General features: G+C 37.1%; 2 protein-coding genes across 3 annotated transcripts; one reads left to right on the forward strand and one right to left on the reverse strand.

The window, feature by feature from the left end:
* Positions 1 to 240: 240 nt before the first annotated feature.
* LOC105959960 (transcription elongation factor SPT6 homolog) lies at positions 241 to 7,583 on the reverse strand. Of its 2 annotated transcripts, none has more exons than XM_088824236.1 (17): positions 7,309 to 7,583; positions 7,114 to 7,212; positions 6,572 to 6,686; positions 6,362 to 6,446; positions 6,096 to 6,246; positions 5,871 to 6,003; positions 5,539 to 5,785; positions 5,268 to 5,465; positions 5,056 to 5,175; positions 4,323 to 4,709; positions 4,138 to 4,248; positions 3,262 to 4,041; positions 3,014 to 3,155; positions 1,660 to 2,843; positions 1,278 to 1,487; positions 747 to 1,171; positions 241 to 622 (listed from the first exon to the last, which is right to left on the reverse strand). In XM_088824236.1, exons 1-16 carry the CDS (start codon positions 7,343 to 7,345, stop codon positions 767 to 769), a joined length of 4,404 nt encoding a protein of 1,467 aa, XP_088680362.1. In that variant the 5' UTR covers positions 7,346 to 7,583; the 3' UTR covers positions 241 to 622; positions 747 to 766. The 2 variants fall into 2 exon arrangements, with proteins under 2 accessions (XP_088680362.1, XP_088680363.1); XM_088824237.1 differs by having other exon boundaries at positions 5,268 to 5,456; positions 7,309 to 7,572.
* Positions 7,584 to 21,826: 14,243 nt separating this feature from the next.
* Positions 21,827 to 23,399, forward strand: LOC105949297 (calmodulin-binding protein 25). The gene has a single exon (XM_012972585.2). It carries the CDS (start codon positions 22,425 to 22,427, stop codon positions 23,097 to 23,099), a length of 675 nt encoding a protein of 224 aa, XP_012828039.2. The 5' UTR covers positions 21,827 to 22,424; the 3' UTR covers positions 23,100 to 23,399.
* Positions 23,400 to 26,520: the final 3,121 nt, after the last annotated feature.

Consider the following 26,520-nt stretch of genomic DNA (forward strand, 5'->3'; position numbering starts at 1 on the left):
CCCTGAGAATGGTAAATGCAAAACTGTGTAACGGGAATTGCCTTCCAATACAAGTCCATGGCTGATAGCAACTATTTTGCCCTCATACTCGTTCGGCAAAACATGCCTAACAAGCCCATACGTGTATGTGATTAAAGAAAACATATGGCCGCGGAAATTAGACACCAACAACACTCGATAAAAATATCTCATCTCCCGTGAACGACGTAGTTGTTGGTATGGAGACCACAGAAATTATCATTTGCAATAGTAAAATTGTTGAACTTGAATTATTCTCATTTGTCTTTATGGATTACAGAGAATGGGTTGTTAAGGAACTCGGCTTCTGACACCTAGGCGCCGAACCACAGAGAATAGAATCGAGTATAACAGCTCTATATACAAGTGTGCGTTTTTATACAACTCAAGAAAATGCACTACGAGTTTGATTTTTCGGAGAAAAACGAAAACTAATTATATGCCACGCAAGTAACTTTAGTGATTTTGAGAAAATAAATCACGAAAAGAAAAAAAGAATGAAGTTATAAAATAATAGAAAAATATAGATGCACCAGCTCAATCCCTAAAAAATATAGGTGCACCATCGGAATGCCCAAGTTTGTTTATGTCGTGTCACCTCTCCCTGTAACAAGAACCAAATTAGACACACAAGTTTAGTTTAAACCGAAATCACAGTGTGCACTCGAGATAATAACATTTTGAATACATTTCAAAACTGATTGAATTGAAGCATTTCAAGTGCGCACCTGCTCTAGAACCACAACTCCTATCTCCGATTATTACCACCACTACCAGTTGCAGGACTCCTCATAGGGACCGTAGCAGCAACTGAACCAATCGAATGCGCACGACGAAACGGATCGTCAATATGCCTCTGGAAATGAGCCACGAGGCGGTCTATATCCTTAAACATCTGTTTCCTGAACTTAAACCCCTTGGGGTACACACTTACGTACTCTTCATACGGATTGGTGTTTTGTATGTGGGTCAATAAAAATGTACCGGGATGCTCGTAACATATTCGAAAGCAGTACACGACTATCTTAGGATTCTCGGATTTTTCCTTCTTGAGGAGCTCTTCAACTTCGTTCTTGGAACCCCTCCTGAACTTGCGGTAGTTCAACATTGCCTTCAAACGAGCTACCAACGGATCTACATAACGATCCATTACCTGAATTAAGTCAAAGGGGTTACTACTTAGATTCTCGCAATTTATTTATGTATCATCAATCTGGCATTTATTTATATATCCATGCAGATGATCTATATTCAATTACCTCATCAAGATCTTCAAATGTATCCTCTCCGATTTTCAGTGTTTTCCCTATTCGAAGCAAGCTTGTGATGTTCTTGTTTTCCTTGCCACCTTCAACTATGTCCTTGTCAGCATATACACCATCATAAACTTTCAGAGTCAAAGTCAAATGTGAAAGTCCACGAGAACTCGGTCGGATGACACTTTCACCAGGATCCTTGTCTGATAGAAACTGTAAACAGAGCATCCAAAATATACGAGCATGAACAACCTCTATATTTGAGTTATATATAATATATTTATATATCTTGTGCAAAAAAAATATATATATAAAAAAAACAAAAAAGATAAATAAAAAAAGGACATGCATGCAGACACCAGAATCTAGTAGAAGAACAATTTACCTCTATTGCTTCATCAGCTGTAAAATTTTGAAAGCGAGGGTGAACAATCATCCTCGCCTTAAAATGCTTCTTCTTCGCTAGCTCCTTCACTTTCCGAGCTTTTTCTTGTGCAATGTGTGAGGTGCTCCATTCTTCACGATAGTAAGGATCCATAATCTGCTGCTTCTGGAAACGGATATTCCTCATTTCACTTTCTCTACAAGTCAAAAACGCCAAATAGCGATTCTTCTGAATTGATTTGATTCTGCAAGTCAACGTATCACCTTCATGCAGCTTATCGGTCAATTTATTGACATCCCTCCAATCATCTGCGTAATCTTCCTTCCTAAGCATGCCAATCAATCCATATTCAAGGACGCAAGTCGCTTCATGAGGTTGCACCTTGTGCACCGTCGCTTGCACAACTCTTCCCTCGGAAACTGCTTCTTCAGTCTCTCCTAAGATCATGTAAAACTCTTCGTCCTCACTCAGACCTACGTACGGTCTCCGCCTATCCTGAAAGCCTTTTATCAACTCCAATTTTATATCATTAAGGGTTTCTTTTTTGTTCAGGCGATTTTTCTGTCCAGCATATTCACGAACATCCACAGCCCTCAATAAGTGAGGCTTCTCTCTTACATGCTCGATTGCCATTTCCAGCATATCCTCATCATCATCATCATTTGCATCACCGTTCCCATCTTCACAGTAAATATCCTTAGCCAAATCTTTTGCAAGGCTGTAAGATTCTGGATGTATTCGTGTGTCGTCTAGCAAATCAATGTATTGACTACTACTGGAAGTCAATCCGCTCCGTCGGACTCGAACGAATCCAACAGCATTGATGAAAACCTTTTTACCTAGACCATGGGATGTTAACAAGTCTTTCCTAGTGAAAATGGGTCCTGCTTTTACTAGAGACCTTTGTAGAAAAGCTGCTTTTCTTGGCCCAAGCCCAGAAATAAATTGAAGAGGTGCATACAACCATTCGTGACTGGAAGCCAAATTAAGATCAAGACCTACTTGGTTCGTTACATCCACCATAACTTGTTCAACCATCCCATACTTCTCATCTGGAGTAAGAAAGTTGTCCAACGGATTAAGTTTCCAAGATAATATCTCCCTTCCTGGTCCACACAATGTGGCAACCATGGATAGTGGATTCTGAAGATATCGTCCAAGAGCCACAGCACGCCTAGTTATGCCTAAAATCAAAACAAATATAAAACACCACGGTTATATTGCATAAAAAACATCTAAATAAAATTTCGGGGACAAACAATAGGAAACAAGGAATTAGGGATAGCATAAAATAAAGAATAGATTTTTCTCCAACTTTATCGCATAGAATTATGTAAATAAATATATGACATACCTTCTTGAGAAGGAAGTTGATCAACTGATATGCGAGAATTTTCATACAGATGTGGGAGAGACTCATCACCATAGACAATATTCAAGTTATCCATCTCGTCGCTAACATCTCTAGGACATTTTTCCACCATCTTGAAGATTATCTGATAAAGGATGTGGACACAAGAATACGAAGTCTCAAATATCACATCCAAGAAGACATAGTAGTGGAAACAATATGTAAAAGAGATAAAATTTAATTATGAATACCTCATAAATATTCTCCTTCAGCCGCCTACAAGACAAATTAGCTGCTCCTAGAACGACCACGTGTGGCTGGTGGTCCATCATAAATTTTTGCACTCGCTGCTGATCATTTTTCTTCCGTTGCTGTTCATCAACACTCTGACCACGAAGACTGAGCGAACCAGCATGAAGTATATCTAATACTTCTCCAGATGAATCCAACATTACGAAAGTAGTAGCTGGCTTGCCAGGGCCCCAACAGCAAGCCATAACCCTGGGTGCAGTTTCTTCATCTGAACTGACATCAGTTTCTTTCCGCTGGTATGGTGCAACAGACACTTTATCCCACAACAGCTTTCCGTAATCCAAGAGCAACCACGATTTTGCCCTACTATTCAACAATGATCTCGCTTCCTTTGTCATTGAAGGCAGAAGAAATTTGTCGAACGCATCACGAAGTATCAGAGTTCTCTGCTCGTTCCATAATTGAGCGGATTTACTAACACCGTCACTCAAATAATAATCTTTCGAATCGTTTATTAACTTATCAAGGACTACTTCCGGCAGCTTGATTGTAACCTGCAAGAGCTTCTCCTCTTCTGCTTTCTGGATTAGAAGCCATTGTGCGTCCTCAAATCTGGAAAGTGGTTTTTCCCGCAACCACTTCACTCCAGCAAACTGGTGAAAGGAATCAATAGCTGTGTTTCCATCAGGTGTGGGACTAGTTGACAACACGGCATTATCCATAAAGATACTCCGGACATGCTTCCGAACACATGGTTCACAACTGATCTCAACTGATGCCTGGATTTATTATTGATTTTATAAAGTTAGCCCGTACAATTGAACACCATATTAAAATATCCAAAGTACAAGAATGAGTCAGTAACTTTCACATACCATGTGCCTCGCACCGTTCAACACAGCTTCAGGTGTCTCGAACATTGCACAGGTGAAATTGGAAGCCATTTCCTCTGGTGTTTCCTTCGCATCCTCCAATTCATCCATCCTCTGCGAAAAACACAACTCAGTTAATCTAAATCTTAAAACAAGGCCAGTTAGAAACTAAAGTAAATTAAATCCACCATTTTCTCTAGAGAAATCTGCAACCCAAATTGTTCGGAGCTGTAGCCAAATTTGCTTGCAACCTCCCCTAGTCCAGCTTTACTGCAAATGCTGTAATGCGATTTCCTCTTTGGCCTCTTATACTGCCCTCCGCCTAGAACAACTTCGCCCGGGGGGCAGTGCAAATTAAATTTCAATTCAACATCATCAACTTCTCGTTCTGAATCAGCAGCTTTGAGCGACTTAATGATAGATTGAAAAAGCTGTTGATTTAAACTGGGGTGTATCTCCCGATTATTTACTTTCTCGGAATTTTGTTTAAACTGCTTATAGTATGACCGGAGTGCACTCTTTCTTTTCTGAAGAAGAAGCCACTTCTGATCCAGGTCCTGGATTGCCCAAAGCACCTGCAAAACAACACTCCTTTCAAATCGAACTTTTCGTAACTTCTACTATTTTAAGCTAAAAGTACCATAAGAAGGAACCCTCAACCTTCACAGGTTCTTCGTTTTTACACAATAAGAGCAAAAAATCCTTTTACTGGAAGAATTTACTACCACATAAACACAGGTGGAAGTACTGTAAAAATAAAATTCTCAACATACTCAGTTCAACAAGTTTTACAAAATAAATGAAAAAACTCATTTGACTAGAAATAGTTTACTACCACTGAAACAAGGATGGAAAGTAGTGTAACAAACAAAATTCCCAACATAGTTACACGTCATGCAAAATTCAATTAAAAAAGACTACCTTGTGCCACTTAAGCGTACGTTTCTGGTTAGGATCGTTTTCAATATCAGCTTCAGGCTCATTTGGATTCTTTAATAGGCTCAAGATCTCCTCTTTCCGGTACATAGCAATGAATGGAACCTGGGACATAGATAACAGTTTAAATATCAAATAGGAAAGTTCCTCTACATATCATGACATGGAGAACCAATTAATGAGAAACAAAAACATACATCTAACTTTTGAACATGCATTAACTCAAGAAATCTCGCTATGTGGCGCTTCATTTCATCATCTCCTTCTTCGGTCATGGCACTGCTCTTGTTGAAACAAGGTACCGTACCATTTACGAGCTGGTTGTGTATCCACTCCGTCTCCGTTTTGATACTAATCTCATCCGTCAGGAGGTGGCTAGAACTTTCCTGCCATTTCTAAAACAAAGGATAAACAATTACAACCTCTGTATTGAAGATGACAAAAATTTCAACAAGATGGTCGACAAACCTGCATTCTTTCAGGAACATCTAATTTCCGAATCTCGTTATCCTTTTCCGTCATATACTTCTCAGAAAGTATGCTAGGATCAAACTGATCTTCAAGGCTCCCTTCATGAGTTTCATCAAACTTGTCCCTAACTTCCAACTTGCGTAGCCTCAAGAGGTCTTCAACATCACCAAATATTTCGTGTGCCTCCTGAAGTGCAGATGAAGAAATTCCTGGTCGTTGCCTGCTCTTCTTAGGTTTCTTCCTCCTGGATACAGAAACATCGATGCATATTTACTTTACAATACTAAAACAAGAGCTACAGATCTCAGACATTTGTGTGTAAGATATACCTCACAGGAGCTCCATGTTCATCGACTTCTTCTTCGTCAACAATAAAATCTGCCATGTCATCATCTTCGTTGACGTATGTATCCTCTTCTTCCAACTGTTCATCCTCCTCCGCAATATCCTCGAGCTGTTGCCCTACATTAGTTTAAGGAAAACCCATGACCATTAACGAGAAAACGACTATTTCACATCCCGTGACTTTGAGAAGAAAATTCAACAGAACTTACCATCATCATCAAATAAGGTGCGCTTAAGCTTCTCCTCATCTGTACGCCCGCCTTTTCCACTTCCATCAAACTTCTCATCATCTGAAAGTCCAGAAGGCCCTTCTTCTGTATCACCCCGACCCTTTTTCAGTCGCTTAAACTTCTTGCTTTCCTAATATATATCACAGGCCAAGAGGCATCAATGGTTAATCAATTGGAATACTCAACTAAAAGAAGTGTAAATGCTACAAAAAATGACAAAGCACAGAGTAAGTGTAGAAACTTACAGCTGTCGGACGACGAACAGAGATGTTGCTTTCCTGGAGGAGTTCATAATCATCCTCGTCAAGGACATAGTTCCTCTCTGACTCTCTATAGTTCATAAAATCAATCATTATGAGGACATATATCACATTGTTCTACATTGAATAAAGTTTTATTAACATGAAATTGCCAACTAACAAAAGATCCTGACAAGTGAGAATACAAGTAAATACCTTTTCTTCCTTTTCTTTTTCTTCTGCCTCTCATCATCGCTGTCAAGCCTATCTTCTTCCTCCTCGTCTTCATCGTCCACGATAAAACCATCTTTCTCGTATTCATCTTGTCCTTCTACTCAAACCAGTCGTTCCCATCAATAACAGAAAAAGAAAACATAAATAGAAATATATGTAAGTGATTTCATACACCAAAATGCAACGAGTTTAGTTTTCTACAATGTTATTAAAAAGTAAAAAAATTCGATTGAGGAAATTATTCCAATACAATAGATCCCATACCCCATTCTTGCTATAGATCTTAAGAATGAATTATCACACAAAGTAAGCCATAAAACACAATTCGTCACCAGCCCTATCCTAAAACAAATTACATTTATTCCAGAAATATTTTCTTTTCCCTAAACATAAAAGCAAATCCACAACAGAACCCTAACACACAAAGGCAACAAAAAAAAAAGTGAAACGAATTATACATGCAAAGAATTGACACGAATTATACATGCAAAGAATTGACACGAAAAGAATTGACATTTACTGACCATCTTCTTCATCATCTTCTTCGTTTTCGCGTTCATCAACTTTGTCTCCATAATAGGGCTCTTCTTCATCTCTCTCTTCTTCTTCACCTCCAATCTCATCTGTGAAAAGAGATTGCCACGAAAATAAATACCGATTTTTTCAGCACAAATTAGTGTATATTTTTAATAATTCGCTGAATCTGGTGAAAATTTTACCTTCGTCATCATCGTAGATCACAGTTTCGCGAGCCATTGCCGTGGAATTGCGAAATTGATTTCAGCGACAAAGGGGAAAAAAAACCCTAGAAAGAGATTTACTAATTTATATAAACGTATAAACAAATATACAAACTAATAATTATCACATTCCCTGAAATCAGTTTTCTCCGGTTGTGTTCTTCGCTCGGTGATTCCAACATGAAGGAGAAGGGAATAATTGGTTGGGCCATTAATTTGGGCTATAGGATTTAAGGTTTGATTAATTTGGGCCTAATTCTTAAAATCAACAAATAAAGCCAATTAATTAAATGTTTATTCTTTTTAATTTTATTTAATTTTATTTTTATTTTTACGTAAGAAATTTAAATTATAAGAAAATTAGACGCGGTGAAAAAATCAAACTATACAAAACATCAACCATGCATCATGGTAAAAAAAAAATTACGGGCCGCATGAGTATAGCTCAACTAGTTCCGGAGGTAGTAAGTTGGTACATGGTCCTATGATCGAATCCTGGCAGCCGTAGTTTGAGAATTTCAACTCCAATTAGTACCAAAAAATAAAATTACGGGCCCATGAATGCTTTAGCGGTTGGAACATGTTACTTTGTGTCAATTGACTCAAGTTCAATTCTCCTTGCCAATATTCAAAATTAAATTATGCAAAGAATGAAATATTTAGGCTATGTTTGTTACCGTTTCCAAATTCTTTCCACACTTTCCCCAAAATGAAAATTATCTTTCTACACTATTTTCAAAAACTTTGCCCAAAACAAATTCAAATATTTCTCTCTCTAACAAACATGATTTGACCGCTACAGTGAAAACTGTCTTCACTAAAATACAAAATCAAATCACTTTATCTTTTAAATTCTTCTTCCAAAATACCTTTTTCCAACACCTTTCAGACATGATTTGACTTGCTACACTACAAATTGTCTCCTCCCAAAACACAAACAAACTTTATTTAATTTTCAAATTCTTCTCCCAAAACATCTTTCCCCAAAATAAAATGGAAATGGAAGCCCAAAAGCTTACTAAACACAGCCTTAGTATTTGAGGTTGAAAATCGGACGAAACGGATTGTAATCAGTAATTTTTAAACATTACTATCTTTTTCTTGAAAGCACAAAACCACTTTTAAATCCAATTCTAAAATTTAGAAACCTAGAAATTTATTATAATTACAAAAAAAGTTTGGAAACCATACAATTTCTAAGAAGTTTTGGAAATTTTGAAGACTTGGACAATGAGAAACAACAAATTAAAAGAGAAAATGTTGTAAGATATAATTTTGACTTTGCAATATGGTTTATAAATTAAAAATGTTTGCACTAAGTAAAATAAATAAATATTATTTATAGATGAACCTTCGAAGAAGAAAAAGAAATTATTGTTTTCTGGATTTACTTTCGGGAATTAAAATTGGAACAGAAATCGGAATTCCAATCTTTTGTATATTATTGAAATCCAATCCAAGAAAACAAACGAACAAATATCAAAATTTTGGAATTTCGAAACGAAAAAAATTGTTTCCAATATAACTTTCAAATCGAAACTGGTGATATTTAATATTTTTATTTTCCTTCTTTCCAGTCGTAAAATGAAAAAAGAAAAATAAATAAAACAAAAGCAAAGAATCCTCTCAACACCATTCGTGCGTTCATCATCAAAATCTATCTTTTGCTTCAAAAGTAATGACAAAATCAAATTTGATCCCACTAAATTCATTAAAAGAATAAAAAATAAATAAAAAATAAAAAGGGAATTAGAAGAATGTTCGAAAAAGTTAAGGGGGGGATAAGGAAAAAAAAAGTAAGGTGGATAGACTACTCTTTTTCGTGCATTTGTTTTTTGCTTTATCCTTTTCTTGATATGAAAGTATTCCTCTTTGATATGCCTAATTGGGCCAACCCAATGGGCCTACAATTTATTTACCTACTGGGCCACGAGCCCAATATCGAAGACCACTATCACCGAGGCCCAATCACCTTCAAGCAAGGTTCGGGGCCCGACAATCTCGACTAAGCTATAAATACACCTTTGAACTCATTCCTTAAGGTACGTCCTATTAACTGAGCAATACTATTAACTGTATTCTCTGGACTATTTCCACTATCAGCACGTCTGACTTGAGCGTCGGAGGGGTTTCCGCCGGATCAACCCCCGGCCTAGTTCACGTGTTCTATGATCGCAGGTACCTCAGTATCATCAAGTTGTCAAGCTACTGATCCGCTTTGCTCTCCCAGTTCATTTTCTACACTACCCGAGGTGATCTAAGTAATTAGCATCGCCATTTTGGCGCCGTCTGTGGGAACGATGCAAACCAGATCACGTAGCCAACAAGATCCTCCTGAGGTGTCTGCTCGGAGAGAAAATGACACAGCTAACGACCTCCCACCTCGTGGAGGCTCTGGCTTGCCACCTCCTCCACGTCCCATGGATCCGCCTCGCGAGGTTCAGGTGATCCCCCCTCGGGACCCACCACTTGCCGATCCACCATTCCCTGCTCCTCGAATGGTTCAAATAACCGAGGATGCGCTTCGACGCATGATAGCAGAAGCTTCAACTCGCACTGCCACAGAGGCCGTGACCCAATATATCGCCACGATGGGAGCAAATGCTCCCGACGCGATACCAGCACCTGCTCCACATGTGGAGCCACCTATGGCACCACCGCCATCGACTCCCTGGGGGCTTACAGCTGCCCCCAAAATATTCGCTCGCCAAGGGTTATCGACTCCCTGGAGCTTACATCGCCCCCAAAATATTTCGTTCGCCAAGGGTTATCGACTCCCTGGGGGTTTACATCGCCCCCAAAATATTTTGCTCGCCAAGGGTTATCGACTCCCTGGGGGTTTACATCGCCCCCAAAATATTTTGTTCGCCAAGGGTTATCGACTCCCTGGGGGTTTACGTCGCCCCCAAAATATTCGCTCGCCAAGGGTTATCGACTCCCTGGGGGTTTACATCGCCCCCAAAATATTTTGTTCGCCAAGGGTTATCGACTCCCTGGGGGTTCACAGTGCCCCCAAAACATTTCATTCGCCATGGGTCATCGACTCTCTGGGGGTCTATTTACTTCTCGAACGGTTCAGATAACCGAAGAAGACCTTCAACGTATGATCACGGAAGATTCAACTCGTGCTGCCACTGAATCAGTGGCACCATATATCGTTAAGTTTGGACATCTCACCCAAGTGGTTCGTGATCGCCTCATCCTACAGTGGGCAGTTATCTCCATCCTAAGGTAGGGCATGACCCTTACCTTTCAACCCTAAGTGGGTTCACATCGCATCTCAAGACACGAGTAGAGTCTCCCTACTCAAAAAATAGAACATCCCCAAGGGGGTGCACATCTCATCTCAAGGAACGAGGATAATCTCCCTACTCAAAAAATAGAACATCCCCAAGGGGGTGCACATCCCATCTCAAGGAACGAGGATAATCTCCCTACTCAAAAAATAGAACATCCCCAAGGGGGTGAATATCAACAAAAAAAAAAAAAAAAAAAAAAAAAAAAGAGAGAAGAAAAAAGATGAAAAAAGAAGAAGATACAAAAAACGAAGAAGAAAAAAAGAAGAAGAAGAAGTTGAAGAAAAAAGAAACAAGAAAAAGAAGAAGAAGAAAAAAAGAAGAAGTTGAAGAAAAAAGAAAAAGAAGAAGAAGAAAAATAAAGAAGAGGGAGAAAAAGGAAGAATTAGAAAAAAAAAAAAAAAAAAAAAAAAAAAAAAAAAAAAAAAAAAAAAAAAAAATTGCAGCGAAGCCGAGCCGCGCGCGCGCCAGAGCCGAGCCGCGCGCGCGCCCGAGCCGAGCCGCGCGCGCGCCCGAGCCAAGCCGCGCGGCTCACAAAAAAAAAAAAAAAAAAAAAAAAAAAAAAAAAAAAAAAAGAGGAAGGTGCAGCCAAGCCGAGCCGCGCGCGCGCGCGCCCGAGCCGAGCCGCGCGCGCGCCCGAGCCAAGCCGCGCGGTTCCTTCAAAAAAAAAAAAAAAAAAAAAAAAAAAAAAAAAAAAAAAAAAATCACACGCGCGCGCGCCCTCCTATGCACGCGCGCGCGCCTCCCAAGGCCACCTTGGAGCGCGCGCTCCCACCTAATTGGGCACAACTTTTGGTACTCTCCACCAAATTGCGCTTAGATTTCACCTCGCTTCACCAAATCGCGCGAGAATTTCAACGCGCTCCACCAAATCGCGCGAACTCTTCAACGCGCCTACCAAATCGCGCTCGCTATCAAACGGATAAATAAAAAAAAAAATTATTTCTCCACGCCATGCCAACGATTAACGCAAGACTACAGCATAGATCTACTCTCAATACGATCCGGTACTCCTTTCTACTTGGCTCCCACATCGTCTCGAGAGTGGGGGGCTTGCGAGACAACTCCCACGAGGAGCCAACTCGCTCAATACTACAACCCGCAGCGAGACAACTCCCACGAGGAGCCAACTCCCTCGGGTCTACGAAACCATAGCGAGATAACTCCCACGAGGAGACCACTCGCTCCGTCCTCTAACCTGTTGCGAGATAACTCCCACGAGGAGACAGCTCGCTCTATCCTACAACACACAGCGAGACAACTCCCACGAGGAGACAACTCGTTCTGTCCTACAACACACAGCGAGATAACTCCCACGAGGAGACAACTCGCTCTGTCCTACAACACACAGCGAGACAACTCCCACGAGGAGATAGCTCGCTCAGTCATATAACCCGCAGCGAGGCAACTCCCACGAGGAGCCAACTCGCTCAGTAATACAACTCGCTCGGCCATACAACCCGTTTCGAGATAACTCCCACGAGGAGACAATTCGCTCAGAGCAACCTCAATCCACACGCGCCTAAATCGCGCATCATCCAATGCTCCTACAACTTCGCTCAAGACCACTCCTACGAGGAGCCAACTCCCTCAGGTCTACGAAACCATAGCGAGATAACTCCCACGAGGAGACTACTCGCTCCGTCCTATAACCCGTTGCGAGGCAACTCCCATGAGGAGCCAACTCCCTCGGGTCTCAAAACCACAGCGAGATAACTCCCACGAGGAGACCATTCGCTCCGTCCTATAGCCCGTTGTGGGACAACTCCCACGAGGAGCTAACCCTCTCTGGTCTCAAAACCACAATGAGATAACTCCCACGAGGAAACCATTCGCTCCGTCCTATAGCCCGTTGTGGGACAACTCCCACGAGGAGCTAACCTTCTCTAGCCTCAAAACTACAGCGAGATAACTCCCACGAGGAGTGCACTCGCTCAATCCTACAACCCGTTGCGAGGCAACTCCCATGAGGAGACAACTCGCCCGAAATTCAATATATAATCGCAAGCTCAAGATAGCACGATTACGACCCTAGAAACACTTAGAAATATTATGGGAATCTACATAGCCTGGCCAGCTTGATTACTCAAATTTATCTACTTGTTTTCGATGGGTCCTTCACTAAAACGTGGCCACGGTCCAAACATACTTACGACCCACGAGGTCTAACAAAGGGCACGATCCCCATATAAAAATCTTGAGAGCCTGATCCCCTCCTCAAGTACATCACGCAGAAGGCTATATGTAAACACATACAAGCAACGCGTCAAAACATTGAAAATGTCGAAAAATAACAACTCCCACGAGGAGAATACTAGCTCCGTGCTACTACATTAACGCGAGACAACTCCCACGAGGAGATAATTCGCTACTACATCGTCGCTAGACAACACCGACGACTCAAGTAACTTACATCGTGACAACTTGGTCGCTCAATAAATAACAACTCCCACGGGGAGATTACTTGATCCGTGCTACTACATTATCGCGAGACAACTCCTACGAGGAGATAACTCGATCAACACTATTACCCCGCGACGAGACAACTCCCACGAGGAGATAATTCGCTACTACAGCGTCCGGGACAAAACCGACGACTCAATTAACTTACATCGCGACAACTTGGTCGCGCTATGCGCCAACGCGCATTCACGCCCCTCCGACACACGCTCCAATATATTTTCGCACACCATCAGGCCATATGCCAAAGAACGAACACTACAATTTTTACTCTCGACACGATTGAGAACCCATTTCGACATGGCCCCCACATCGACTCGAGAGTGGGGGGCTTAATGATATGCCTAATTGGGCCAACCCAATGGGCCTACAATTTATTTACCTACTGGGCCACGAGCCCAATATCGAAGACCACTATCACCGAGGCCCAATCACCTTCAAGCAAGGTTCGGGGCCCGACAATCTCGACTAAGCTATAAATACACCTTTGAACTCATTCCTTAAGGTACGTCCTATTAACTGAGCAATACTATTAACTGTATTCTCTGGACTATTTCCACTATCAGCACGTCTGACTTGAGCGTCGGAGGGGTTTCCGCCGGATCAACCCCCGGCCTAGTTCACGTGTTCTATGATCGCAGGTACCTCAGTATCATCAAGTTGTCAAGCTACTGATCCGCTTTGCTCTCCCAGTTCATTTTCTACACTACCCGAGGTGATCTAAGTAATTAGCATCATCACTCTTCTTTTCTCTAATCCCAATGCTATTTTTCTATAATTATGATAATAAAAATATTATTATTCAATATAATTATGATAATAAAAATATTTGGTGGCAACTAAAAGGAATTGTTTTTGGCAAAATTAGACATATTTTATCACCTAAATTAAACACACTCTAAGAGTTTCAACATTTCTTCATTAACCATAAAGTACAAAACAAAATTGTCATAAAATTAATATGATAATATAGTCGTTAGACACGGCCCCGGGTCGGGTCGGGTCCGGGTCCGGGTCGGACCCGCCGGGTCCGGGTCCTACTTTTTCGGGACCCGAAACCGACCCGCATGGGTCCGGGTCCGGGTCGGGTCCACTCGGGTCCGTCCGGGTCCGGGTCCAAACCGGTTCTTGAATTTTTTAATTGAATTTCCGGGTCGGGTCCGGTTCGGGTCCGGGTCGGGTCCGGGTGGACCCGAGTTTATAGCCGTTGAAATTAAAAAAAAAAAAAAAAATTGAAATTTTCGGGTCGGGTCCGGTTCGGGTCCGGGTCGGGTCCGGGTCGGGTCCGGGTGGACCCGAGTTTATAGCCGTTGTAATTTAAAAAAAAAAAAAAAAAAATTGAATTCCCGGACCGGGTCCGGGCCGGGTCCGGTTCGGGTCCGGTTTATAGCCGGTGCATTTTTAAAATTTTGAAAAAAAAAATATTTTTTTATTCGGGTGGACCCGACGGGTCCTCGGGTCGGGTCCTCGGGTCCGGGTCATCGGGTCCACCCGCCGGGTGGACCCGTCGGGTCTCGGGTCCTAAATATCGGGACCCGAAACCGACCCATACATTTTCGGGTCCGGGTCCGGGTCCATGGTCAACGGGGCGGGGCCGGGGCGGGGCGGGGCGGTCGCCGGGTCGGGTCCGGGTCGGGTCCGGGTCCGACCCGGCCCGTGGCCATGTCTAATAGTCGTTAGCGTTACTAGAGTCAGAATTTTAAGCAAGAGAGCTGGTCGATTGTATTAAAAGAATTATGAAGGGGGGCGATAATGCTTTTACACACGAATTCTTTTAAATTTAATATAAGATAAAAGAATTTTGAGAAATGTTGGAGAGCCGTGTTGCGATCTACCCATATGCTGACTCCACCACTGACTACACTTATGCCACGATTTCACTATAATGAAGAAAAAAAAAAAAAAAAAAGAGGCAATATCATATTTTCACCTTCTTAAAATGTTAGCTTTTTAAATCAAATTTTAAAAACTTTATCAACTGTGTTACGATGGCCTACAATGCATGGGAGGCCAAATTAAAGGCACAAAAGTGCAGTTATATTAATTATTAATTAGACTATGATTAGCTTTAATTAAAGTTAATAAAGCAACTCATGCACGTGTGAGTGACCGGCCTCTTTTGCTATACTGAATTGTGGCCGCGTGGAAGAGACGATGTAATTGCGTTTTTTTATGATAAAAAAAAAAGGACAGTTTTTCGATTTTATACAGATAGCATGAATTGCCACTACTAATGAGTTATCAGATTGATTTGGTCACTTTTATCGAGTTTTGTTATTATGATTAAGTTTGAGTTTAATAGGTCGAGTCATACTCGAAGGAATTGTCTATTGTAATCGAATTGGATATGAATCGAATCAGTGTAACGACGAATTGTATAAGACTAAGTGAGCTTTCAACAATCTTGTAGGGTTAGAAGATTAGGACTAGGTCAAATCAATGTGAACATAAAATGTTTCATTTGTTATGGATTAATTCATTTATGTATAGATATAACTATATATAGAAGAAATTAATTAATTATTAAAGGTGATTTTATAAACATGAGTCCACTTAGCAAGTCTTTTCTCCCACATGACTTGGACCACCTTTGCTTATAACACCAAGTCATACTAATTTATTAATTAATTGCATTTTTGGTGATTTTTTTGACCTAGTTATTTGCATTGCAAGCTATGTACGTATTAGGGTGAATACCGGAATGAATTTCCAAACTCCGCCAATTCTGATCGGAAAATATCTGAATTTGGAATCGTATTTTTTATTTCGATTTCTGAAGTTTTGGTTTCCTACTTTTTAGAATTTATTTGGAATGAAATAGGAATTGTATATAAAATTACCAGATTTTTTCGATTTTCGACAAGATTTTAGTTTCGAATATTTCGATTGTTTTTCAAAATATATACTATAATTTTATGATATATTTTGTAATTCCATATTATAGCTTATGTTATATTTTATTTGACAACGAATTCTCTTTTGGATTTTTTGCAATTTCCTGCAAAAAATCGAACAAGATAGAAAAATATTGTGAAAATTTCCATTATATTCGAATTTGGAACAAGAGATTATAAAAGTAATGTAATTTCCGATATTCTACCGATTTCGAGGTATTCCGAAATGAGAATGAATTTTTGCATCCCGGTTTTTTTGGAACATAAATTGGGATCCATTTTTTCCTTCCGAGAAAAAATGTTTTTTTCTTTTTCCGAAAACGACATTTCTAGTCCGTATTGTCCGATTTCTACCCTAAGCTAGTATGAAAAAATGGATTTTCATAATATTTTGTTTTTATTATAATATAATGTTGATTAAAGTATTAATAGAAAATCACATGCATGATGTAATAATTAGAAGAAAAAAAATTACTGCAAAGCAATTATTTTTCTCCATGGTGTAATCATTCAAATGAAATTGCAATCTGGTCAGAGCAGAGCGTGCAATAATCAATTATTTGATTGTTTTTGGGTCAATATTTACTGCTGCAGTAAATAAAGAGAAGTTTTTTTGTGAAGCACGCTTTCATACTTATTAAGGAATATTTCAGTAGCAGACAAGCAGACCGCCTGAAAAAGTTTCATTCGATACAAACAAAAAAAAGAAAAAAAAAGAATAATTGTAACGCGTTTTTAGTTTCAGCTTCAAAGTTCAAGCAATTTTGTTATTAACTATTGGGGTAAATTAAAACCACCCTAAGGAATGTTAATTTATGAAAAAACACTTCTTGTTTTGATTATTACATCTACTCTTCAACTATAATTTTTCTTACATATCTATCTTTATGCTGTAAAAAATTCAATATAATCATTTAGATTTCGTGGAATGTATCCTAGTTTGTACTCGTTTTATGTAAAAATACAGTTACTGATGCATCGCAATCTGATAATACAAGCCAAAAAACACATAGTATGATCATCTTGCTTCAAAATGTGGAGTTCGAATGGGATACAACGGGTACAAACGTGATAATATTTCATATAATCTCGAAGATATTAATATTAAATGAAACATTTCACTAACAGTTTAAACTTTTAATTGAGATGGTCATTCAACATGATATCAGAGACAGGCCAAATGAAAGGTCCTGAGTTCGAATCCCACAACCACCCATTTAAAAATATTTCAAGTGCAAGATTTCAAATGTAATTCGTCTGCACTTGTGGGGGCGTATTGGAGATATTAATATTAAATGATTCAAATACTATATTTCAATATTTGGTACGGCATAGTATATCGGGCATCAAAACCGTATACCGTAATTCAAAAAAAATTACCAAATAATAAAGAACCGAATTTTCAGTTCAATACCGGCACGTGATATTAATATTAAATGATTCAAATACCGTATTTCGGTATTCGGTACGGTATAGTATACCATTCAAAAAAAAAATTACCAAATAATAAAGAACCGAATTTTCAGTTCGATACCGGCACGTGATATTAATATTAAATGATTCAAATACCGTATTTCGGTATTCGGTACGGTATAGTATACCGGGCATCAAAACCGTATACCGTAATTCAAAACAAAATTACCAAATAATAAAGAACCGAATTTTCAGTTCGATACCGGCACATGCCAAATTTTCGGTTCGGTATTTGACACACACCGAATTTTCGATCCAGTACAGTTGATCGGTTTGTGAATACCCCTAATTACAATGATCAAAATCAATGGTGGTCCATCAAATATTCTATAAATTGATACACGATCAAATAATTAATTAAATTAGTTATAGTATAAAGTTATGATTATTGATTATTACTATTTCAAACCCTTAAAAGCTAATATAGGGGCTATTAACCTATATATTTTTTTTTTTTTTTTTTTTTTTAATGCAGGAACCCGCAGCCAACCATATAGGTGCACTGGGTAAACCTACACTCTCGTATAATAGCTTGCAAACCATACGAGAGATGTAAACCACACTAGGCTAACCATGTGTGACAAGCTCGACCTAGCGACCGTTGGCAAGGGGATTCGAACTTGGGTCAATTGACCCAAGCTCTCTTGTTCCAACCGCTAGGCCACCCTTACGGGTTTAACCTATATTTTAATCGGCATATTATAGGTATTACCTAGTTATTATTAAGTAACACTGCTAATATAGTCATATGTGAGATTGGATAGGTCCATTTCTATGATTGATATATGGATATTGTTAATACTAAATAAATTCAATCAATCACTCTTAAAAAGGACCACAGTCTACACAAATAGGAGTTATCTTAATCATATCTCATTCGAGTCATGTAACACGAAAATTTTAACTTCTTAACGATCGGTGTCGGACACATTTCGTATTTAATACTTCCTACCTTCAACTTTTTAACGATCAGTGTCGGACACGTTACGTTCCAACACTTTAGGACACCTGCCGAACATCTTATGGGACCATTTTACGATTTTTAAAAAGTTAAAAACTGAATAGCAAATTATCAAATATTCTTATTATTTCCCTAATTATTTAATGATTTAATTAGCAATTGCAAATTGATAGTTGATAATAAAATTTACAATAACAAATGAATAAATTTAAATATTTAATCAACTAGAGACTACCCATACAGATTTAAAGGGTAAATTATACTTTTCTCCTTTATACTTTGGTTCGATATCACTTTAACTCCTTCTACTCTTAATTGCATCAATTTTCCCCCTATACTTGAAACGTTGTCACAATGTTGGCCTCCGTCGTTAGTTTTCAGACATTTGACCACGTTTGATCTAAGTATGAAAATTACAAAAACGCCACACCTCCCAGTTTAAATAATTATTAAAAAAATTAAAAGAAAATTAAAATAAATTGTGGTTGGCGTCGTGGTCTATGTTTTCTCGTTGTCTTGAGTTTTTTTTATTATTATTTTTGTTTTTTTTAATAATTATTTAAACTGGGAGAGATGGTGTTTTGTAATTTCAGAATTTATACCAAACGGTATTAAGGTCGAATCTCTGACAATGAACAACGAGTGTCACATTGAGACAATTTTTCAAGTACAGAGAACAAATCAATACAATCGAAAGTAGAAAAGGGTAAAGTGATACTGAACCAAAGTACAAGGGGCAATTGGAATTCACACATGTTTAAAAAGGTATAACGCCGTTATGACAGTGATAAAAAGATGAAGGCAAAAAAAATATTGTCGGCTTAGCCGAAATGAGCTGAGCCGGATAAGCCTGAAGAGTCTTGGGCTACAAGCCTGTCCGTGTATCGGGAATAATAAACAATCTTTCGGTGTAAGCTAATATCTAGTCAATCCTATCTGTTTAACACAAAATTTTACACACGTCACACCCCCGTCATGCTAGAGTCATACTGACGTCATAGCTGGCGTCATTCCATTTTTAATCTGAAAATTATGGAGGTGATATTCCTTCTAGAATTTAATTGACTCTACTATTTTTGTTACTATCATGAATTTATTATTTACTTTATTCTACAATTGATGAATGTATAAAATATTAATTAATTATAGTGAAACTAATTATATATATATATATATATATATATATATATATATATATATATATATATATATATATATATATATATATATATATATATATATATATATATATATATATATATATACATAGTCACTATGGACAACTAAATTTTATTAATTTAGTGAAATATTGGTTTAACGAATATTTTTTTAACCCATTGTCCTTGATTCGATACCGAAGAAACTATTATACAAACGAGATTATTAATTTATCGAGGTTCTACTGTAGAATCTATATAATATATAAAAGTTGAATTACACACCTAATTGATTGACATTTGTCAATTTCAATTGGTGACATGTATTCAATTTCATCCCATGTGGCAAATTGTTTGGTAAAAATAAATCATCAAAAAACAAGTCATCATTTCCAAAATTAAAAATAATTAAATATATTTTATTATTTTATTAATATATTTATATTCTGCCATTTATAAAATCTCTAAATATATCAACTTTCTTGGAAACTATAAATAGATTTATTTTTTAATTGAATTTTAAAAGTAATTAATTTAATTTAAATATAGTTAAATTCAATTTAAAGGCTTCTCTTATTATTGTTGCATGATGGGTGATGTTACGGATATTTTGTATTTTAATTAATAAATTTGAATTTATATTAAAACAATATGCAGAATAAATTATTTAATATTAATATATATACATTTTACATGAACATAACCAGAGAATATGTTTTTTTGTATTAATTTAATATTATATATTAACATTATCTGTATAAAATAAAGATACATGTTCGAATTTACTATATTGCGGAAATTGACACTATTTTTTTTCCTGCCATGTGTGCAGTAATATTATCCAATTATTTACCATATTGAAAATTATACTACATGAATTTCATGTTATTGTTTTAACTTTTCTTTTTTCTTCACCGAATCCAGTGACAATAAATTTTATGATTGATTTAATTTTTTAATTATATACTAATTAAAATCCAAAATTATGGAGGTGATATTCCTTCTAGAATTTAATTGACTCTACTATTTTTGCTACTATTATGAATTTATTATTTACTTTATTCTATAATTGATGAATGTATAAAATATTAATTAATTATAGTGAAAATAATTATATATATACTCAGTATGGACAACTAAATTTTATAAATTTAGTGAAATATTGGTTTTAACGAATATTTTTTTAAACCTATTGTACTTGATTTGATACCGAGGAAAACTTTCATTATTTAAACGAAATTATTAATTTATCGATGTTCTACTGTAGAATAATATAATTTTAAGATGTGGAGATATCATTTGAATAATTATAGAATAAGATGTTGGTAATAGTAATTGTATAATCAATATAGTATTAATCTTTACATTTATTTATAAGTACCAATAAATATAGAAAATGAATCTAATTTTAAGATTACATCATAAAAAAAAAAAAAATTAGATGGCCGATAATATGAATTAACCGACCATTTTTTATCTAATATAAACGGTTCCTAACTACTATCCGGCCTACGACGGTTGTGCCAATAATGATTTTCAATATTCAGCAAAATCGATTGTTCGTATTTTTACTCTGACTCGGTCCATGCCAGCCCTAACTTGCACAATATAAATTTTAATTTTATTTTGTCAAAAATTGCAATATAATATTTTACGGCTGAAAGTGTAGTATTAATTCAGAAAGATTCTCTAGGACCCACACGGAAATAGAATGGATACAAATAAAGAGTGAAAGGGAACATCACATGGGGCCTAACACCATGCTCTATGTATAGGATTATATTTATCTATAGATTCCAATATTTCATTTTCATTATTGTAGGATTTACTATAAAGGATGAAATTATCATTACAATTTTTTTTTTTTTTTTTTTTTTTTTATCTTTCGCCAAAAGTGTTTAGATTAATATGACATATTTATGGGTAAATTAAGATCACCGCTAGTAAAGTGTAATTATAAAAAAAAAAATTGTAAACAAATTATATTTGGGCCCCTTACGTATAAATTTCTCACATCCATCTTCGATAAAAGGGTGTTAATTTAATCTACAAACTGCAGGGGAATTAGTTATGAAATAATAAGGGTTTTTTTTTCTAAGATGATTTTGTTATTTGTTTTTTTAATAATTATTTAAATTGGGAGGGGTGACATTTTTGTAATTTCAGAGCTTAGATTAAACGGTGTTAAGATCAAATGTCTGACAACTAACGTCAAGAGCCACATAACAACAAATTTTCAATTACATGGGGGCAAATCAATACAATTGAGAGTAGAAAGGGATAAAGTGATACCAAACCAAAGTACAACTGGGGAATCTGAAATTTACCCAAAAAAAAATATGCAAAATAAACAATTTACACTTAAACGGGCAGTTAGATAACGGCAACGGCAACAGCAACAGCAACAGCAACTGCTACCGCGCCGATAGGACCGGCTCCACTGTTAAGCACTGTAGCTACTTAATTAGCTCTTGCAGATTACACTCTCTCCACAGTCAAAATATCCTTCCCTTTAAAAAAAATAGTAATATAATTTAATAAATCACAAGTTTTAAACCATGGTTTAATTTCCGTACATGTTAACTGCCGCGTGTCCCAAGAGACGCGGTTCCTTCCTCACACCACCGCCCTATTTATTGACCCCCATCGCCCCCATTTCTACTCTCCTCATACATCCCCCTTTCTCTCTCTTCCTCATTTTCTCTCTCATCAAACAAAAACATTTTATATCAGTATAGTATCAGTACACACCAAATTAGCTCTCCCCTCTTCAATTTTTGAGTGAGAAGGAATTCTGATTTTGTATCATTGTTGTTTGGTTTTGCTGCTTCAATTTTGCTTTTGATCGGAAAAAATGGCGTCCTACGATAATTTGATGACGATGGAGCAGCCGTGGTCGTTCCGCCCTACATTCGCCGACGCTTGGATCTCCGATATCTTCACGAAGGAAACGGATACGCTGACGAAGGCTATGCAAAAGTCATTCGACACCACCACCACCTCCTCCGACGGCGGCGGCGGCGCATTCTCGGCTGAAATGGTCGAGTCTCTCTACGCCAAACCGGAGGTGGCGCCGATTCAGACTCCGACGGCTTCCGGCGGATCGGAGAACGACGCCGTAGTATCTAAGCGGCGGCGCAGTCTGCCGCCGAGCGGCGGCAGGGTCGCGAAGCGGAAGTCGCGGGCGTCGAAGCGAGCGACGACGACGTTTATCAACGCGGATCCGGCGAATTTCAGGCAGATGGTGCAGCAGGTGACCGGCGTGAGATTCGCCGCCTTGAACGGGCAGCTGCCGGTCGCCCCGGTGCTGAAGCCCGAGCCACACAGGGTCGCGAACCAGAACCGGCTTTATCCGGACATCGGCTTGCCGACGACGTTTGACACGTCAGCTTTTTTCCTGGACGGCTCCGCCTCGTCACTGGCGGCGCAGCCGCTCACCGCCTCCGCCTACGGCGGCGGAAGCGCGAGTGGGATTGACTTTGACTCCTTTTGTAGCTTTCCCACTCTCGAGTCGTGGAAAGTCATGTAGTTTGTTACGAGGAGTAAATTGTAATTTTGGTTCCCTATTTTGTTGGTTCCCATTTAGCCTGCAGAAAACTTAGCGAGGGGTAAAAAGGGAAAGATCTGTTAATATCTTGGGGTGGGGGTGGGGTGGGGTGGGGGGAATAGCGGTAGGTCATCTCGGCGTGTAAGGATGTAACTCTGTTTTTTAATTTTGTTATTTCTTTTTTTTTTTTTTTTTTTCCATTATGATATGATGATGGAGTATCTTTAATTAATGATGTGTTATTTACATGAATTGCTGTAATTTATTGCCTTTCTTCATAAACTTGATGCATAATTGAGTATTAAATTATTAATTGTTACATTAAAGGTGACGTTCTATTGGATCACAGGCGAATGATTTAGATTCTCAATTATATAAGCAGCTGATATATATACACTAAATTATCCTCATTGCTTTTTGATATATATATATATATATATATATATAGTAATATGTTTGGTATATATGGATTGAGAAATGCTAATTTTTCATCTCTTTAGCTAATATTTGATTGCTCGGACTGCCTCAAACTACTTGCAACTGAACGATTTTTTAAATATCTACGCCAAAATCGTAAAAGTATTGGACTGTTTTCATTTCGGTAATCGAATAATCGGCCGCCTCGGAAAACTGGCTGCAATAGCCGGTAGGATTATTCGACCATTTTTTCAAACCTATGATGAAGAAATTAACTAGTCCAGATTGTTATACCAAACTTAATAAATTCATTGATGTGTCTTCTCACAATCATGCCGTTTGAAATCAAATTCCTTTTTATTTTTTAATTTGTTTTTTTCGTTTAATTTTTTTTTAATTTTCAAAAAATGCAGTGAATTAAAAAAATATATATACTCATTCAAATGGTAGCTGAAGTCAAAAGTATCATCAGAATATATAAAATAAACATTATAACATGTTAGGTAACAGCATTAGGTTGACTTGGGTCACGATTTTGTCCTGTATAAATATAAATTGGTGAAGCTCGTGAATCCATGTATCATTTCAGCATTATATTATATCAATTAATTCAAATTGACCTATATTATATTATATATTGTTAAAAAACAATACATTTTGGTGTATTTATTAATTAATTAATTAATTATACGACTTATATTTGTTATATAATGCAGGTGATAACGTAACCAGGGTCAACATATGTAAATCCCATAGTGCAGCCCAATGTTTACTAGTAAAAGACCTAAGCATGGCATATAGTTGACATATAAAAAGAATATTTAAATTAATTAAATAAATAACCATGAAATTGATCATGCATAAATGATTTAAATTCTAAATAGAAAACATAGTACCACCGTTCCAAAATTTTCTTTTAGGGTTGTTAATATTCAGGTTTAGATCAATTTTACATTCTAAAAATAAAATAAAATAATAATCACATTTGTTACTTTCGAAAAATAATATGTCATTCATAATGTACCTCAATTTGAGTTTGTGAAAATTAAGAGCAAATTACGGGCATCCATTGAGATAAGGCCAAATTACGAAAAAAAACATTTATTGTTTGAGTAATTACAAACACTTTCCTCAACTATGTAATTTTTTAATTTCCCGTCGATTCTTACGGTGTCAAATTTATGTACTGAAATTGAGGTTTTTTTCGTGAGGCAATACTTAGTTGAGGGGTTTGGTTGTAGTTACCCAAACAAGATAATTTTTTTCGTAATTTGAACTTACCTGATAGGTGGCTGTAATTTGCCCGAAAATTAATAAAATGGCAAATTATAGCCAACCCCCTGAGTTATGGCCAAATTAAAAAAAAAAACCTTTCTTGTTTGGATATTTACAGCCACCCCATCCTTTTGAATATTTTTACATAAAATTTATATAATTCGGTATTATCGAACCAAATCGCATATTCAGTTCGGTAAACGATGTTGGCGTACCGAAATTTCGATTCGATTTTACTGATTTAACACCCCTAAATTTACCTATGGAAGAGTATTTTCGTAAGATAATACATAATTGAGGGGTGACTTTAATTACCCAAACATAAGGGGAATTTTGTAATTTAACTATAACTCATGGGTGTCCGTAATTTACCCTTAATAAAAACATTTTTGTCTTTCTATTTGTATTCTTTTGGGGGTGGGGGGCGATATTAAAAAAGAAAATGAATGTACAAAGTGAAAGGAAAAAAAAAAAAGACTAACCAAACTTGAAAATTATATACATTTATTTATTTTTGTATTGTTTCGATTTTTGCATCTTGTAGGTAATGGTAAAAAGATGAGTTCATCGAGTTGAATAGTTCATCGAGTCAAATAACGGATGCTGTACTTGATTGTACTACCTTGTCCCTTTCCAATTGACTTGACTACAATTTCTTTGTTTTCTTGTTGGCAAAATAAATAGACCCTTATCTTTTAGAAATATCTCAAATTCACACCCTAAACTTCACTTTCACCGTATAAACTCCTTCCTTTTATAAGGTACAAAGTGGGATTAAAGTCAATTAATTATTACAATCTATAGGGCTCGCTCGATTACTTATATCGGGTTAGTTAACGTTAGATGGTAATTTATTTTTTTATTGACTCATTGATTATTTAGTTAGTAAAAATGTAAGAGATTCGGTTCATTAAATCAGATCTTGTATTAAATCAGTTAAATTCTAGTATAATATGTGATTTGTTTATAAAAAAACATTTTATTTAACAAAATTAACATGCAATTTGAAGGATAAAGTAGTTTTTTCCTCTAGTGATATATCACTCGGCATAAAATTAAGCTCAGGGGAATGGGTGCTATTAGTTTAATTAAATAATAGTATTTTTAATTTTTGTAGTGTTTGATGAGTTAATACGAATTTATCAACCAAACATGTTATTAGCCTCTACAATCTAGATGTTCGAATATGTACTCCCAATTTAGTTCACCTAATATATAACAAATATTTGTGCCACTACTAAATTATTTGATAGTTTAATTGAATATTGCAAGCTAGGAAAAAAAAATTGAGGCATCTTGTTAAAACTTGAATGTATTGAAATTGAAATTTATGGGACTAGTATGAAATAATGTCCAAAATGAAGGGGCTGATTAAGTAATATTGCCCTTTTACTTTTGGCCCAATTAATGACTACAATTTCTACGTAACAAATCACCACAAAGTGGCCCTTCAATTTTTTTACAATTAATCAATTGGCCCATACCACATTTAATGACAAATCCAGCTGTGATGACGCGTGTCCACTCGGTACGGCCACATCCGCCGTCCAATACTCCCAACCTATAATCAGACGGCTATTGTTGAATGTTGACTTTTCCTGATTGAAAGTTGCTTGTATGTGTACATGTGGGAGTCCACACGTTGAATAAGTCCACCTAATTCTTGGTAAGAATAAGATATCTATTTATTACTTCAAGAAAGAATTATGGG

This window comes from Erythranthe guttata, chromosome 10 (genome assembly GCF_056151865.1).
Source record: "Erythranthe guttata isolate IM_541 chromosome 10, IM_541, whole genome shotgun sequence".
NCBI classification, from domain to species: Eukaryota; Viridiplantae; Streptophyta; class Magnoliopsida; order Lamiales; family Phrymaceae; genus Erythranthe; species Erythranthe guttata.

What these genes read in the sequence shown, in the direction of transcription:
- LOC105959960 (XM_088824236.1), bottom strand. Translation starts at nt 7,345, where the DNA reads ATGGCTCGCGAAACTGTGATCTACGATGATGACGAAG. An exon ending in ATGTTCCTGAAAGAATGCAG is followed by an intron (nt 5,466 to 5,538) that starts GTTTGTCGACCA and finishes CCTTTGTTTTAG; the next exon opens with AAATGGCAGGAAAGTTCTAG. An exon ending in CATTTGAAGATCTTGATGAG is followed by an intron (nt 1,172 to 1,277) that starts GTAATTGAATAT and finishes GACTTAATTCAG; the next exon opens with GTAATGGATCGTTATGTAGA.
- LOC105949297 (XM_012972585.2), top strand. Translation starts at nt 22,425, where the DNA reads ATGGCGTCCTACGATAATTTGATGACGATGGAGCAGCCGTGGTCGTTC.